This window comes from Podarcis erhardii (assembly GCF_964252035.2).
Source record: "Podarcis erhardii genome assembly, chromosome: 16".
Lineage (NCBI taxonomy): Eukaryota > Metazoa > Chordata > Lepidosauria > Squamata > Lacertidae > Podarcis > Podarcis erhardii.
This window is the reverse complement of record NC_138514.1, coordinates 15423488-15439607: the sequence shown is the minus strand read 5'-3', so window position 1 is coordinate 15439607 and position 16120 is coordinate 15423488. Positions and strand designations below refer to the sequence as shown.

The 16120-nt window shown below is 43.7% G+C and overlaps 2 protein-coding genes across 2 annotated transcripts; both read left to right on the top strand.

Annotated features, from left to right (window-relative positions):
- The first annotated feature begins 2291 nt into the window (after positions 1-2291).
- LOC309331886 (nicotinamide N-methyltransferase-like) lies at positions 2292-5677 on the top strand. Its single transcript, XM_081844468.1, has 3 exons — positions 2292-2614; positions 3703-3910; positions 4849-5677. The coding sequence occupies exons 1-3, from the start codon at positions 2467-2469 to the stop codon at positions 5273-5275; spliced, it is 783 nt and encodes a 260-aa protein (XP_081700594.1). The 5' UTR covers positions 2292-2466; the 3' UTR covers positions 5276-5677.
- Positions 5678-7224: 1547 nt separating this feature from the next.
- LOC309331888 (nicotinamide N-methyltransferase-like) lies at positions 7225-10488 on the top strand (the record flags this gene model as incomplete). The annotated part of the gene is made up of 3 exons (XM_081844470.1): positions 7225-7372; positions 8258-8465; positions 9293-10488. The coding sequence occupies 3 exons, from the start codon at positions 7225-7227 to the stop codon at positions 9717-9719; spliced, it is 783 nt and encodes a 260-aa protein (XP_081700596.1). The 3' UTR covers positions 9720-10488.
- Between the last annotated feature and the right edge of the window lie 5632 nt (positions 10489-16120).

Sequence of the window (16120 nt, the reverse complement as noted above, 5' to 3'; positions counted from 1 at the left end):
GAAATCTTGTTTCCCATCATCAGCCTTAAAACTTACATCTGGGCAACAATAAAAATGTGTTGCCAAACAAACTGAGAAGCCACAGCATTCCTTCCCAGAAGTTGAGCAAGGATTGCCCAAGAGAGTGCCAAAGTTGTGAGATGATAAAACTTACAGTACGCTGCAGATGAAATGGTGTTTTAGAGATCCCGAATGAGTTGGTTCTAATATGCAAAATTTGCAAGGCATCAGAGGCAATAGCTCAGTTGGTAGAGCACGAGAGTCTTGAATCTCAGGGTTCAAGCCCCATGTTGTTGCACTGCAGGAAGTTGGACTAGATGGTTCTCATGGTCCCTTACAACTCAACAAAACTATGAATTTGCATCTGGTTCTATTACTGAATGACAGTTGTTATTGCTGATGTTCGTAACATTTTAAAATGTAGAAGATCCCCATAGCACTATACAACATTCTGATTAAATACAACATATTGTTGCATGCCACCACAATCTCCAAGCAGTGCAAGATTCCAGGGGGCCCAGGGGCATGTTTCCTCAGAATGAGGGACAGTGGAGACTGTGGTGCCTTTAGGATATATGGTTTATTTACACAGATATACAACCCAAGCCTACGATGGAGGGGTTCACACCATTAACACCCCAAGAAGGTCTTGTTTCTCTCATGGCCATGGCCTTGAATTCCAGCAGAAATCAGGCACGTCTCTGACTCTCTGGCTTCTGCCTCCTTCTAGCTTCCAAAGGCAAGTCTCTAGATCATACTCTAGATCACAGTCTCTAGATCTACTCTCAACTCTGGCCTTTGTCTTTCTAAGTACTGACAAAGAGTCACTTCCTTTGTTGCCTTAAAACCCCATGTTGTTGTTTAGTCGTGTCCGACTCGTGACCCCATGGACCAGAGCACGCCAGGCACTCCTGTTTTCTAACAACCCATACTTAGGCTATTACCTCACCAGGAATTTGAATCCTTGCCTAGATGCTAGCACTTGATGGATCCGGGGATTAAGAGGGTCTCAGCATCCAGCCTACTTTCCCCATGGAAAACTTGCTGTTTACTGCTGAATTGGCACATTCATCAACTTAGGAAGATATTAAAATAAATTTGCAAGTATGGAACATAATGAATCTTTCACTATTAGGCAGAGTGTCAACTATAAAAATGAATGTATTACCTAGAATGTTATTTTTGTTTCAAACAATTCCGGTGATTGGCAAGACAGATTGTTTCAACGTATGGCAAAAATATATTTGGCAAGGGAAAAAACCAAGAATAAAATGTAAAATATTGATAGATGCAAAAGAGAGAGGAGGTTTCTCCCTGCCAGATATGAGATTATACTATGAAGCATCTGGTCTTTGTTGGCCGAAGGAATGGATGACATTGGAGAATTCACATATTCTTGACTTAGAAGGTCATGGTAATATTTTTGGTTGGCACGCTCATTTATGATATAAAAAGGTGAAAGTACATACAGATTTAAAAATCATATAAATTGGAAAAAAATTGTATAGAGTATGGGATAAATACCAAAATCTATTAGAGGTAAAAAACACCACTTAGGCTCTCACTGTTGGAAGCTATAGCGGTAAAGAAAAATAATATGATAGAAGGGCAGACAATTTATTGAAATTTATTAAAACAAGAAGGAGGAGAGTATCAATTGAAATAATTGAAGGAATTGGCAGGTTGACATTTGTTCCAATTTAGTGGTAAACAGCTAGGAAACCGGTAAGGTAGTCAGAAAGCCCCTTGGACACATGACTAGAAATGTGGACAAGTTCTGAATTTCTGTGCATTTGTAAAGCCAAGGTGAGGAATGCGTCTGTACAGGCCTGTGTACTTCATAGGCCCGTGGACTATATTTTTGTGGGTTTCCCAGCAGCCACTTCAGTTCTGTTTCAGCAAGTAAAGTCTCATCAAACATCACAATAGTGTGCTTATTGAAGTAATCCACCAAAAGTGGAACTATATATTTGTAAATACTATCTATTGATCGATTGATCTATCCATAAGTTACATAAATGCTGCACCCAGGAACGTCCACACTGCTCAAAGAAGCATTGTGAGTGGTAGCTTTACATTCTCCCAAGAGGTTATTTCCTGGTATTGTGATACCAAAGCTTAACCTTTATTACATAAATGGATTATGGGATTTTCTCGCTCTTTATAAGATACTAATTGTTTTCAACAGATAATTTCGAAAATATCTGGAAGAGTGCCAGAGAGGTAAACCTAGAAGAACTTTGCAAGGTGGTTGTTTTGCTTGTTTGCTTGCTTTTTAGACGGGTGGGAAGAGAAGCTAATAAGGATATCACAACAATATTGGAATCAGCAAGGCTTCATTTTTTAAGAATGGAAACATCACAACAACCCTTGGTTACATAACAGGAATGCAGAGGTGGAGCCAGAACAAACTCCAAAAAGAAACTCCAAAAACCTCTCAGCAGAGCATTTCCAAGGATCGTGCAAATGGCTTTCACCGAGAAAGACTTCTATGCTGCACATTTCAGTCCAAAAGACTACTTGGACACCTATTACACCTTCAGCTCTGCAAAAGAACACGAGAATGGCTTTTTGATTTTCTATCTGAAAAATCTCCACCAGGCATTCATTTTAGGTAAGTGCTGGTGTATTTCATGGGCTCCAGAGCTGTCGCCACACTGGGTTGCCTGGAAAGAGATCCCTAAAAGGGGTATGAATGATCCATTTGATTATGTCCACAGTTGCCAGCCTCTAAGGTGGTCTGTGGTGGGAGAGACCTTTAATACCAGTTGGATCTATACCAGTGGTAGCTTTTCAGCTCCCGTTAGCCCCGGCCAGCATGTGTCAATGCTCAGGGGAATGATAGGAGTTGTGGTTCAGCAACATTTAGATGGCTGCAGGTTGGAATGGGCAAGCCTGTCATCTGTTGTTCCTGATTCTTCCAGACTTAAGTCCAGTTCCCCACATTTCCATTTTCCAGTCTGTAGGGGGAATAATTACATCCGCACAGAAATGCATCAGCATTTTAGTACTGATTTAACTGCATAATTCTGTGTGCAATTTTTGCATAATACACAGATTTTTTTTGCAAAGCAGTCTTCCCTAATACAATGCATTTCAAAAAAAATATTGTTTTAGCTAAGATATAAACTTTTATGCACATTTTACCCTGCTATATGTACTTCTGAGAACATTTCTAGAACTGCACTGCAAAATTCAGAGATGTGTGAATTTTGAAAGCTAGCTGTGCGTCAATTCATATACAGTGGTACCTCGGGTTAAGTACTTAATTCGTTCCGGAGATCTGTTCTTAAACTGAAACTGTTCTTAACCTGAAGCACCATTTTAGCTAATGGGGCCTCCTGCTGCTGCCGCGCCACCGGAGCACAATTTCTGTTCTTATCCTGAAGCAAAGTTCTTAACCTGAAGCACTATTTTTGGGTTAGCAGAGTGTGTAACCTGAAGCGTATGTAACCTGAAGCGTATGTAACCCAAGGTACCACTGTATTGTTTCGAAAAGAGCAGATTAGGCAGGTTTGCCTACCAATGCAAATAGAATTAGCCACCCTTGATCTATAGTGATTCAGCAGCAATTTTGAAACACCGTGAAAAACTTTCCCTGCTGATATTCACATCTAACATTGTTGACCAGGCCAGGCTGTTGTTGTCTAAGCATCATGGCTGACATTGGAACATATGTGTTATTGGGTTGATGCCATACAGATGACATAAAAGGGGACACCCTGATTGATATTGGAAGTGGACCGACCATCTACCAGTTCCTCTCGGCTTGTGAGTCCTTCCGAGAAATTGTTGCCACAGATTATTGTGAACAGAACTGGGAGGAGATGCAACGATGGCTGAGGAAGGAGCCAGGAGCTTTCGACTGGAGCCCGGTGGTGAAATATGTCTGCGAGCTGGAGGGTAACAGGTATGGAGAATTTGCTGGGTTGCTTCCAACATAGATAAAAACATAATAAAACATTAAACATTTCAAAAAACTTCCCAATACAAGACTGCCTTCAGAAGTCTTCTAAAGGTTATACAGTTACTTACCGTATTCTTTGCCCCATAGGGCACACCGGCCCATAGGGCGCAACTAGTTTTTGGGGGGGAATCAAGGAAAAAATTTTTTCCTTGCTTCTCCCCACCGCCAGCTTCCAAACCAGATCGGGGAATAGCGGGATGGCGGCGCTCCGCCTCCCCGCTGTCCCCCGAGCTTGTGGGGCTGCCTGATATCTGCACGAAGCCCGGGGCGTGCTGTGCAGCACGCCCCAGGCTTCGGGATGCAGGCTGCTATCCGCAAGCCTGGGGAGCCCAACGGGAACTCCCGCGGAGCTCCCAAGGCTTGCGGATACCTTCCTGAAGCCTGGAGAGCAAGAGGGGTCCGTGCACCCCGATCCCTCTCGCTCTCCAGGCTTCAGCGAAAGCCTGCATTCACCCCATAGGACCCACACACATTTCCCCTTCATTTTTGGAGGGGGGAAACTGCGTCCTATAGGGCGAAAAATACGGTATCTCCTTGGCTCAGGGGTTGCATAACTCCATACCCTCCAACATTTCTCCAAAGAAAATAGGACGCACTTTTCCCCCTCCCAAAATGAAGGGGAAATGTGTGTGGGTCCTATGGGGTGAATGCAGGCTTTCGCTGAAGCCTGGAGAGCGAGAGGGATCGGGGCGCACGGACCCCTCTCGCTCTCCAGGCTTCAGGAAGGTATCCTAAGGAAAAGTGGGACAATCTGGGATCAAATCTAAAACTGGGATGGCTTCTCTAAATCTGGGACTGTCCCTGGAAGTTAGGGACACATGGGGGGTCCGGCATTGTGGGGCGTGGGAATCTTTTCACATTCATCTTGCATTCTCCCTTAGGGAAAAGTGGGAAGAGAAGGAAGAGAAGGTCCGAAGAGCCATCAAGCAGATACTGAAATGTGATGTGACCCAGCCAAGCCCATTGGGCCCTGTGTCTCTGTCTCCCGCAGACTGCTTGCTGTCCTCCTTGTGCCTGGAAGGGGCCTGCAAAGACCTGCCCACCTTCCGCTCTGCTCTCAAGAACATCAGTTCCCTTGTCAAACCAGGGGGGCACCTCGTCTTATGCTCCATCCTAGAAGAAACCTACTACAAGGTGGGCCAGCGGCCCTTCTCCTGCCTCTACTTGAAGCGGGCATCTGTGGAGGAAGCCCTCAAGGGGGCAGGCTTTGCTATCAAGTGGCTCAAGGAGACCAAGATCAACTTGCCGCTCTCTGTGACAGACGCGAAGGCGGTCTGCGTTGCAGTGGCCCAGAAATGCCAGAATTGAAGGATAGAGCACTGAAAGAAAAGCAGGGCGAAGCAGGAAATATTTTGTGGTAGAATTTGTAAAAAGTATTAGTTATTTCTTTAGAACTTTTATGTATGCCACAACAGCAGCTAAAATATTATATGCACAGAAATGGAAAGGAGAGAAGGTTCCACCAAAGGAGGAGTGGCTTTTAGATTTAATGGACTATGCAGAAATGGCAATGCTGACAGCAAAATTAAGAGATCAAAATGATGAACTTTTGATAGAAGAATGGAAGCCTTTCATGGACTATTTAGAAAAAGATTACACTCAAATGAAATTGTGGGCAGGATTGGAGATTAAAGATATGATAGTATATGCTTTGATAGAGAGCCTACATGTCAAGAGTTGTAAAAAAGTTAAAACAGAGTGTGAAAAGACCTTGTTGGGAGAATCCGTTTACTCAGATTGTAAGTGTCAAGAATGTTTGCACAGAAAGAACTCAGCTTTGAGTTTGCCTGGCAGCCAGTAGGCACCCTATTCTTCCTGCTAAATCAGGCATCTAATTCTGATCATGCAGACATTTTTTCCCTCCGAGAACGTGAATTAGGGTTCATCCACACCTCCACTTTTCCTGCCTCCCCCCCCCCCCCGGAAAATTTGCTGTTTACTGCTGAATTAGCGCATTGCTTCTCCTGCAGATTGGCGTTTGTTCTGATTCAGTAGTAAACAGCAAGGAAAGTGGCAAGGCAAGTGGAAAACCTCTTAGAGCACATGCTTAGAAAACCACAGAATAAGTGGAAATGTGGACAAGCCCTGTGTAATTTATACGCCTGTAAACTCCATTTTGCATGCCCTCCAACATTTCTCCGATGAAAATAGGGACGTCCAATTGCATATTGAGAATTTTACTTTTTATACCCCATACATCTTACTGGGTTTACCCAGCTGCTCTGGGCAACTACCAACATATATAGAAACATAATAAAACATTAAACATTTTTTTAAAACTTCCCTATACAGTGGTACTGCTGGTTGTGGATGGGATCCGTTCCAGAGCTCCGGTCAGATCCTGAGGTTTCTGCAACCTGAGGACCGCTTCTGTGCATGTGCACACAGCAAAACCTGGTAAAATACTTCTGGGTTTGCCACACACACATCCCGAAGTTTACGTAACCACCAGAGGGTTACGTAAATGGAGGTACGACTGTACAGAATTGCCTTCAGATGGCTGAGTGGTCAGTTAACTCCATATTCTCCAACATTTCTCCAACGAAAATAGGGACATCCTAAGGAAAAGTGGGACATTCTGGGATGAAATCAGAAACTAGGACAAATTCTCTAAATCAGGGACGTCTCTGGAAAATAGGGATAGTTGGAGGGTCTGATTTTGTGGGTTCCCCAGCAGCAGCAGCTGTTCTGTTTCACCAAGTAAAGTCACATCAAATATCACAATGGTGTGTTTATTGAAGAAATCCATCACAAGTTAAGCTATATCTAGAACTATACCTGCTGTGAGCTGCTTCCGAAGGAAAACAGACCTACATAAATGCTGCACCCTGGAATTGCCACACAGCTCAAAGAAGCAGGGCCAGTATAACATTGGGCAAATAAGTTAATTATTTCCAGGTATTGTGATCCCAAAGTTTAAGTGTTTTTACTCAAAGGGACATTGGGATTTTCTCTCTCCGTTTCCAAGATAATAATTGTTTGCAACAGATAATTTCTCAGACATAGGGGAAAAAAGGTTAGCTTACGAAAGATGTCCCAGAGGTAAACCTAGAAGACATTTAAAAGGTATTTGCTTGTTTGCTTGGTTTTTAGAGGGGCAGGAAAGACCTGATAGGCTGGAATTCTGGTGACTTCATTAAAAAAGAAGAAGAAGAAGAAAAAACCCCCTAATGACCCTAGATAGCATAATAGGAATGCAAAGGAGGAGCCAGTAAACAAAACTCCAAAAATCGAGCAGGTTTCCAAGGATCGTGCAAATGGCTTTCACCGACAAAGACTTCTATGCTGCACATTTCAATCCAAAAGAATATTTGGACACCTTTTACAACTTCAGCTGTGGAAAAGAAAACAAGAATCCCTTTTTGTTTTTCTTTCTGAAAAATCTCCACCAGGCATTCACTTTAGGTAAGTGCTGGTGTATTTCATGGGCTCCAGAGCTGTCACAAAACTGGGTTGCCTGGAAAGAGATTCCCTGAAAGCGATATGAATGATCAATTTGATTATGTCCACAGTTGCCAGCCTCTAAGGTGGCCAATGGTGAGAGAGACCTTTAATACTAGTTGGATCTAGAGCAGTGGTAGCTTTCCAGCTCCCATTAGCCCCAACCAGCATGCGTCAGTGCTCAGGAGAATGATAGGAGTTGTGGTTCAGCAACATTTAGATGGCTGCAGGTTGGAATGGGCAAGCCTGTCATCTGTTGTCCCTGATTCTTCCAGCCTTAAGTTCCGTTCCCCACATTTCCACATTCCAATTTGCAGGGGGAATAATTAAGTTCTTATGAAAATGCATTAGCATTTTAGTGCAAAGTCTCCTAACAGACAGAATTCTGTGTGCAATTTTTGTATAATACACGGATTTTTGCAAAGCAGTTTTCCCTGATACCTTTCAAATATTGTTTCATAAAGACCTGAACTTTTATGCACAGTTTACCCTGCTATGTCTATTTTTGTACCCATGTCTTGACTGTAGATCTACACTGCAAAATTCAGAGATGTGTGAATTTTGAAAGCTACCTGTGCATCACTTCATATATTGTTTTGAAAAGAGGTTAGGCAGGTTTGCCTACCAATGCAAATAGAATTGATTTTCTGTCTTCCCCCATTAGCACAGGTTAGCCACCCTTGATCTATAGTGATTCAGCAGCAGTTTTGAAACACTGTGAAAGCTTTCCCTTCTAATATTCACATATAAAGTTGTTGACTAAATGTGAAATGACCAAGCGAGGCTGTTGTTGTCCAAGAATCATGGCTGAAATCTGAACAAATGGGTTAATGGGTTAATTCCATGCAGATGACATAAAAGGGGACACCCTGATTGATATTGGAAGTGGACCGACCATCTACCAGTTCCTCTCGGCTTGTGAGTCCTTCCGAGAAATTGTCGCCACAGATTATTGCGATCAGAACAGGGAGGAGATGCAACGATGGCTAAGGAAGGAGCCAGGAGCTTTCGACTGGAGCCCGGTGGTGAAATATGTGTGTGAGCTGGAGGGTAACAGGTATGGAGAATTTTCTGGCATGGGACATTGAAGGTGGAATTTTAAGACTCCTCGGCACTCAGATACCCTCTGGAAGGAAGGTTGGTACAGTGGTGCCTCACAAGACGAAATTAATCCGTTCCATGAGGCTCTTCGTATAGCGGTTTTTTCGTCTTGCGAAGCAAGCCCATTGACAGCTTAGCGGATTAGCGCTATTAGCAGTTTAGTGGCTTTTAGCGGATCAGCTGATAAGCGGCTTATCAGCGGATCAGCTGATAAGCGGCTTAGGGCTTAGGAAAAGGGGGGGAGGGGAAAAAACCCGCAGGAACTCGCAAGACATTTTCGTCTTGCGAAGCAAGCCCATAGGGAAATTCGTTTTGCGAAGCGCCTCCAAAACAGAAAACCCTTTCGTCTAGCGGGTTTTCCGTCTTGCGAGGCGTTCGTCTTGCGGGGCACCACTGTACAGCCATCACAGGTTCTTGTAGACCACAAATGAAACAAGCAGCAATCAGGCACTGTAGTTTAGTTTCCCCAGTTGGTTTACGTGAGCACAGCAGCACAGCACCTTTACTGATTGCTGCTGATTCCTATTAGACCAACGTCTAATAGGAAAATAACATCTGCAAAGCTGAAAAGCACATATAGAGTAAATTGCACCTCGCTTGTAACTTGTAGGACACTGGCTCACCCTTTGAGATCCATGGCAACCAGGAATTATTCACACATTCAGCTGAGGATGTGGAGCGATCCTGAGATGTGCCTGGCTGGAATTAGGAACATCTGAGGACAGGGATTGGGCATTGTGGGGTGCAAGGATCTTGTCATGTTCACCTTTCATTCTTCCCCAGGGAAAAGTGGGAAGAAAAGGAAGAAAAGGTCCGAAGAGCCATTAAGCAGGTACTGAAATGCGACGTGACCCAGGCCAGCCCATTGGGCCCTGTGGCTCTGCCTCCAGTGGACTGCTTGCTGTCCTCCTTATGCCTGGAAGGGGCCTGCAAAGACCTGCCCACCTACCGCTCTGCTCTGAAGAACATCAGCTCCCTTGTCAAACCAGGGGGGCACCTCATCTTAGGCTCCGTCCTAAAAGAAACCTACTACAAGGTGGGCCAGCAGCCCTTCTCCTGCCTCTACTTGGAGTGGGCATCTGTGGAGGAAGCCCTCAAGGAGGCAGGCTTTGCTGTCAAGTTGTTCAAGGAGACCAAGATTGATTTGCCACTATCTGAGACAGACGCAAAGGCATTCGGCATTGTGGTGGCCCAAAAACGCCAGAGCTGAAGGGAAGACCACTGAAAGAATAACAGGGTGAAGCAGGAAGGTTTTTTGGGGGGTGGGGTATATTTTGTTCTGGAGATTAGTTATTTCTGTAGAAAGTCTATGTATGTGATAACAGCATCTAGAATATTACAGGCACAGAAATGGAAAGAAGAGAAGGTTCCACTGAAGGAGGAGTGACTTTTAAAATTAATGGGCTATGCAGAAATTAGATTTGCCATACATCCAGAATTTCCCAGACATATCTGGAATACTGCAGTCAGAAATAGTGCCCGGGAAGAAATTGGAGAAATGTCTGGGAAAATCAGGACGTATAGTGCGCTTTTTGATGATTTCCCTTAAAAATAGCTCAGAAATGGCCAATTTTTTTTTGAAATATGGCAACCCTAGCAGGATTGGCAATGCCGAAAGGGAAATTAAGAGATCAAAATGATGAACTTTTTATAGAAGAATGGAAGCCTTTCATGGATTATTTAGGGGAAAAAATATTACAGTCAAATGAAATCATGGGCAGGATTCAAGATAAAATCAGCTGAATAAAAATGACAAATAATTGTAATAGAGAAACCTTTTGTAATAGATAAAGATATTATAACGCAATAGAAAAGGTTTGAGTAAAAACCCTGAGGAGCTGAGAGAGGGAAGTCAGCTTATGAAATAATGTAATTATTTGATTTGAAGGTTATTGTAAAAATGTTTGAAAAAATTAATAAAAGAATTGTATGTTAAAAGAAGGAAAAGAAAGCCACCTGGCCCAGCACAGGAATTAGAAGCCACGTATGTCCTACCTCAGGCTTACAAGCCAAAGCAGGGGTTGTGATCCTGTGGCTCCCCATTCAGATTTTGTTGGACTACAGTTCCCATCAGGCCCATCAAACATGACCAAAGGTCAGGGCTTGTGGGAGTTGTAGTCCAGCACCATCTAGAGCAGCGGTAGCCAAAATTTTGGAACCAATGGGCACATATCAATGGGAGTGCTGGGGGTACTAGTCACAAAATGGCTACCATGTGGGAGCGTGGCATAGCAAAAAATTTAGAGCCGACAACTTTATGCTTACAGTGGGAAGTTAGCTATGTTGTGCCAGTCCTGATTGTGGAGATCACACAACAATTATCTCCCTCTCTCTCCCTCCTCACCCACACATTGATGTCATTGCTGTCCAACAATAACAGTACCAGGAAAAATATACATGCTGGCCACATCAAACTCATTTCACAGAAATTCCCTAGAAGGTACCTGCACATTTAGCCCCATAACTCTCTTTCAAGAAAAGAAAGCTCAGAAGTTGGGTCACCTTTCCTGGGGTACCAGTGAAAGCCTTTACAGATGTCATGGCACCCATGGGTGCTGGGTTGGTGACCCAGGGTTTAGAGGACCCCAGGGTTCCCTGACCTAAAGTGGTCAAATCAATGAAATCAATGTTCATAAGTACCCAGGGTTCATAAGTACACAGCATCTTTCGCACCGGGCCCCAAACTTGAAAAAGTTTTTTTGTTTTGTTTTTTAAGCCAAACTTGGCTTACCAATAGCTGGGTCTGCTGCAAAACTTTGTGTCTGTTGTTGGGACTCCTACCCACTGACCTTCACTCATTCAGAGGCCTAAACCTGTATCTGTTAAGTTGTGGGTGAACATATCAGACGACACAGCGATTCTTCAAACAGCTCTTGTTTATTCACAGGCCAGAACAGAACTGAGCTGAAGGGTTCAGCCAACCTGCTTATATAGAGCTCAACTACAAAGCAACAGTAACAACTTTCTGTAACTATTCAACCACTGAACGTCACTTTCAATTCCTTATTTGCATATGTGGACCTGAGTGAAAACTATCTACAGTATCCCCCTGCTGGCCCAGGGTGAGAACTTCAGTACATAACAGTATCTACACTTAAAAAATTAGCACAGGGAAAGGTGTGTCATTTAAATGCCCTGCAATGCCCCTGGCAGGGAGTGAAAGGCATTCTGCACATCCACAAAGGTACTCTCTTCTTCCTTGACCTCTGTGCATCAGGGCTCAAGGCTGACGCTGAAGACAGATCAAGGAGCTGAGCTGCAACGAGGATGTGTCGCGCAGGGAAAGCCCTGCCTGGCTGTTGTCAGGAGATGATGTCCTCACTTTGCCCATCTTTGCACTCGGTAGTGGCTCCTCCTTGGTGGAGAAGAGCTGAGCTAAGCAATGGGGACAGTGGTTGCCATGTGGTTTTCATCTGCAGCGCTAGGTGGAGCTGAATTGGATCTGGAGCGGTGTTGAGCTGCCAGATTCATAGCATAATATTTTTCTTTGCGAAGCATCCAGAGGCCAGCGTCCCCTGGGCTGAGGCCCCCTGTCCTGATGAGTTCCTGGAAGCGCAATTTGTGCTTGCACAATAAAAATGTTTATGGTACCCCTTCTAGACTGAACACAGACGTGGATCTGAAACTATGGCTTCCGCAATTTGTTTTTCTTTAATATCTGCTCCTGCGTGGGAGTAGTGCTTTGCTAAGCCTGGTTTTGATTTTCAGGCTTACTGCTTCCTAGGAAGCATTCATCCATCAGGCAAGAAGCTCTTAAAGCATCAACAGAAATCAAAACCCAGAAGTGGCATTTGCATGTAGTTTTGTCATGCAATAATACTGAGGGATGGGGACGCTCTATGGTCAGAATAAATTACAGTACATTGTTGTGCCCATACTTCCAACATTTCTCCAATGAAAATAGGGACGTCCTATTCCATAGTAGTAGTAGTAGTGAATGAATGAATGAATGAATTTATTACGGTCATAGACCAGAAGTAGTAGTAGTAGCAGCAGCAGCAGTAATAATAATTATTATATTATTATATTATTTATATACCACCCATTAAACATTAAAAAATATTCCTATACAGGGCTGCCTTCAGAGGTCACCTAAGGTCGTATAAAATTACTTATTTCCTTGGCTCGGGGGGGGGGGTCACATAACTCCGTACCCTCCAACATTTCTCCCACAAAAATAGGATTCAGAATGCGGCAGTCTGATTGGTCCTAGAACAATAGGATCTAGAATGCAGCAGTCTGATTGGTCCACAGGAGCCACCCAATCCAACTCCAGGTGGAAGTGAATCCGCAACCTGATTGGCCTACAGGAGAATCCCGGAATTAGCCAATCACGTGGGGCCCATTGTGTAAATAATGTATATAAAGCAGACATTTCGGGGGAACTTCCATTCCTCACTACTATGAGCTGAATAAGGAGCATGAAATCCACACTCGACTCCAAGTATATTTCAGGGGGACTCTGGCCATGTTCAGTTGAACGCACCTTAGAGTCCCTTGCGCCCTTGGCAAGGAGCTGTATAGACATCACGCTGAAAAAAAATCACTTTACAGCAATAGCCACTTTAGAAATTACAGTGGTACCTCAGGTTAAGGACTTAATTCGTTCCGGAGGGCCATACTTAACCTGAAACTTTTCTTAACCTGAAGCACCACTTTAGCTAATGGGACCTCCTGCTGCCCCCACACCGCCAAAGCACGATTTCTGTTCTCATCCTGAAGCAAAGTTCTTAACCTGAAGCACTATTTCTGGGTTAGTGGAGTCTGTAACCTGAAGCGTATATAACTTGAGGTACCACTGTACTACATTTTGTGAGACCCAACTGCTTCAAAGCAGAGTGAGGGCAAGGCGAGGAGGAAGGGTGAAAAAAACCTGCATGCCTTTGTGCCATGGTGCAAGAAGGATGGGATGTTTGATCTCTTTGTGGTGCAGATCCACACATATATATGTCATAGACTCCATAGTCTCCAGCGGTCTGCCTTCATATCACCTTGACATTTCTTCTACTGCTCAGCTCCCAACTCTTGTGTAAACTCATGGCCTTGCACAAATAACTGGAGACAGCTTTCTGGGTGATTTTTGCATACACTTTGCACCCCTGGCAAGACTGGTTTCAGCAGCCCCTAGGTAGTGGATATTGGATAGCTTTAGCATCCTCAGGAATCAAACGTTTTGTAAGAAATGTATACTTCTTTGTGCATTCAGCAATTTCCATAGGGGTGTGTGTGTGCTTAGTAATGCCTATACAATCAGGAACTCTGCCCTCTGTTCTCCTCTTCAAGTCCTCAAAGCAGGACTTGGGGTTCTGTCTTGCTTGGTTTCCTTGACATTGCAGTCTCCTCTTTTGTTTCTTTCACAGACACCAAAGCTGCAACGTCCGTTACTGGGTTTGCAAGGGCAAGAATGCAACCTCCTGCAGCGATGCAGTCCTTGGGCCACTCTGTCAAGGAATCCACCAGACTGTGGATTCTGAAGTAAACTCAGGATCCAATCCAGGGGCTTGATCTGACCAGATTGCATCAAATGAGCCCACTTTGGAATCCGAGTTCAACAGATTCCCCAACCCCCATTCCCAGGGCTGTGGAACTGGCATGACCCCCAGATATTGTTGGATCACAGCTCACATCACCTCTGACAACTGGCCATTGGGAGATGGAGCCTGACAATATCTGGAAGGCATTTAGCTGAAAGCCGCAAGATACTATCTGAAACAGGAAACCATTGTTTAGAACTAGAGTCCCTCATCCTCAAGACAATGATCTGTCTGTGTGCTCAGCAAGTGAGACTGTGACTGAGAACCAGCTTGAGTTATCTCTCTCATTGCCCCTTCCACTTGCTTGCCTACTGAACATGTGTGGTCACAGATTCATGTTTTTGTCATGTGCAAATGGACACATGAACAGTTGAGCATTTTCTGGTGCTCCCATCCAGCGGTCATTTGTGAATAATGTTTGATCCAGAGCTATGCTGGAGCAGGTCTGTCTGGTCTGGTATTCAACTTCCAAACAGTGTCCATTGAGATGCTTCTGAGAATAACACATGAGCAAAACACTTTGGCCAAACCGTTCCACCATTCTTCCAGGTATCTGGTACTCTGTGATAGACGGCCTCTGGGCATGGGTGTTCCATTTACAATGATACCTCGGGTTAAGTACGTAATTTGTTCCTGAGGTCTGTTCTTAACCTGAAACTGTTCTTAACCTGAAGCACCACTTTAGCTAATGGGGCCTCCTGCTGCTGCCACGCCGCTGCCGCACGATTTCTGTTCTCATCCTGAAGCAAAGTTCTTAACCCAAGGTACTATTTCTGGGTTAGCGGAGTCTGTAACCTGAAGCGTATGTAACCTGAAGCGTATGGAACCCGAGGTACCACTGTATTTATATTGGTTAATACTAATCGAAAGGTACACCTTCCATGAATATTTCTATTGTTTTAAGCTAACTGATCTTGGTAAAAGAAAGGTAAAGTTGTGATTGTCATAAGAAACAGCAAATAATTTGTTTGTTTACAGCACACTAACTAACGGAAATCCTTAGCACGGACAATTCTGTCAAATTTTGTTTTCTCTCTGTTTCTAATTTTTTGTGTGAAATTTAATTCTCCACATTTCTACAGCAATTTGCAGTTAAAAAAAAAATAAACAACAACCAGGGTTAAGCCACCCTGCTAAATATTTATCCTACTGTTTTGCTGCAGCTTCAGTTTAATTGTGATTTCCTACGGATTGCGGATTTGTTGCCCGGTCAAGTACAAGGAGTTACTATTAGTATACTAAGCTCTATACTATTAGTATACCAGCTTGCTGGCAGGATCGCCTTGCCCCACACGTGACAATTTGGCCACTTTGATTGGTTGAAGCCACATGATGTCTGTTCCAAATTTGTAAGAACTGGATAATTTAGTGTGGCAGCACCTACACTCTAGAACTCCCTACTGACGGAGAATACAGTGGTACCTCAGGTTAAGTACTTAATTAGTTCCGGAGGTCCGTTCTTAACCTGAAACTGTTCTTAACCTGAAGCACCACTTTAGTTTATGGGGCCTCCCGCTGCCGCTGCACGATTTCTGTTCTCATCCTGAAGCAAAGTTCTTAGCCCAAGGTACTATTTCAGGGTTAGCAAAGTCTGTAACCTGAAGCGTATGTAACCTGAAGCATATGTAACCCAAGGTACCACTGTATTTTAATCTCTTGCTAACTATGCTGTTTTAAATGCACATTTTATACTTGACATCCTTTGGTAATGTTTTCTTTTGAATATTGTTTGTTAACTTTGCTATGTTAAATGTGCATTCTGTAGTTGACCTCCTTTGCAACATTTTACCTTTAAGATAATATTTTAGTTTGCTGTTAATTATGTAGCCTTTGGTGTTTTGATGTGTTGTAAACTGCTTTGAGATTTTTTTCCCCCTTAAAAATACAATGTGGTATAAACAAGAAATGAATAATAATATTGATGCGCTCGCTGCGTTGATGCAGCTACCGCCTGGATCGTTTGACTGATGTGAAACTGAAGCACACTGACAAACATCACCACCTAAATAAACCGAACAAACCAACTTTCCTCCGGTTCTCTAGTTGCTAGGGAAGGAAAGGATAACACGCAGCAAGA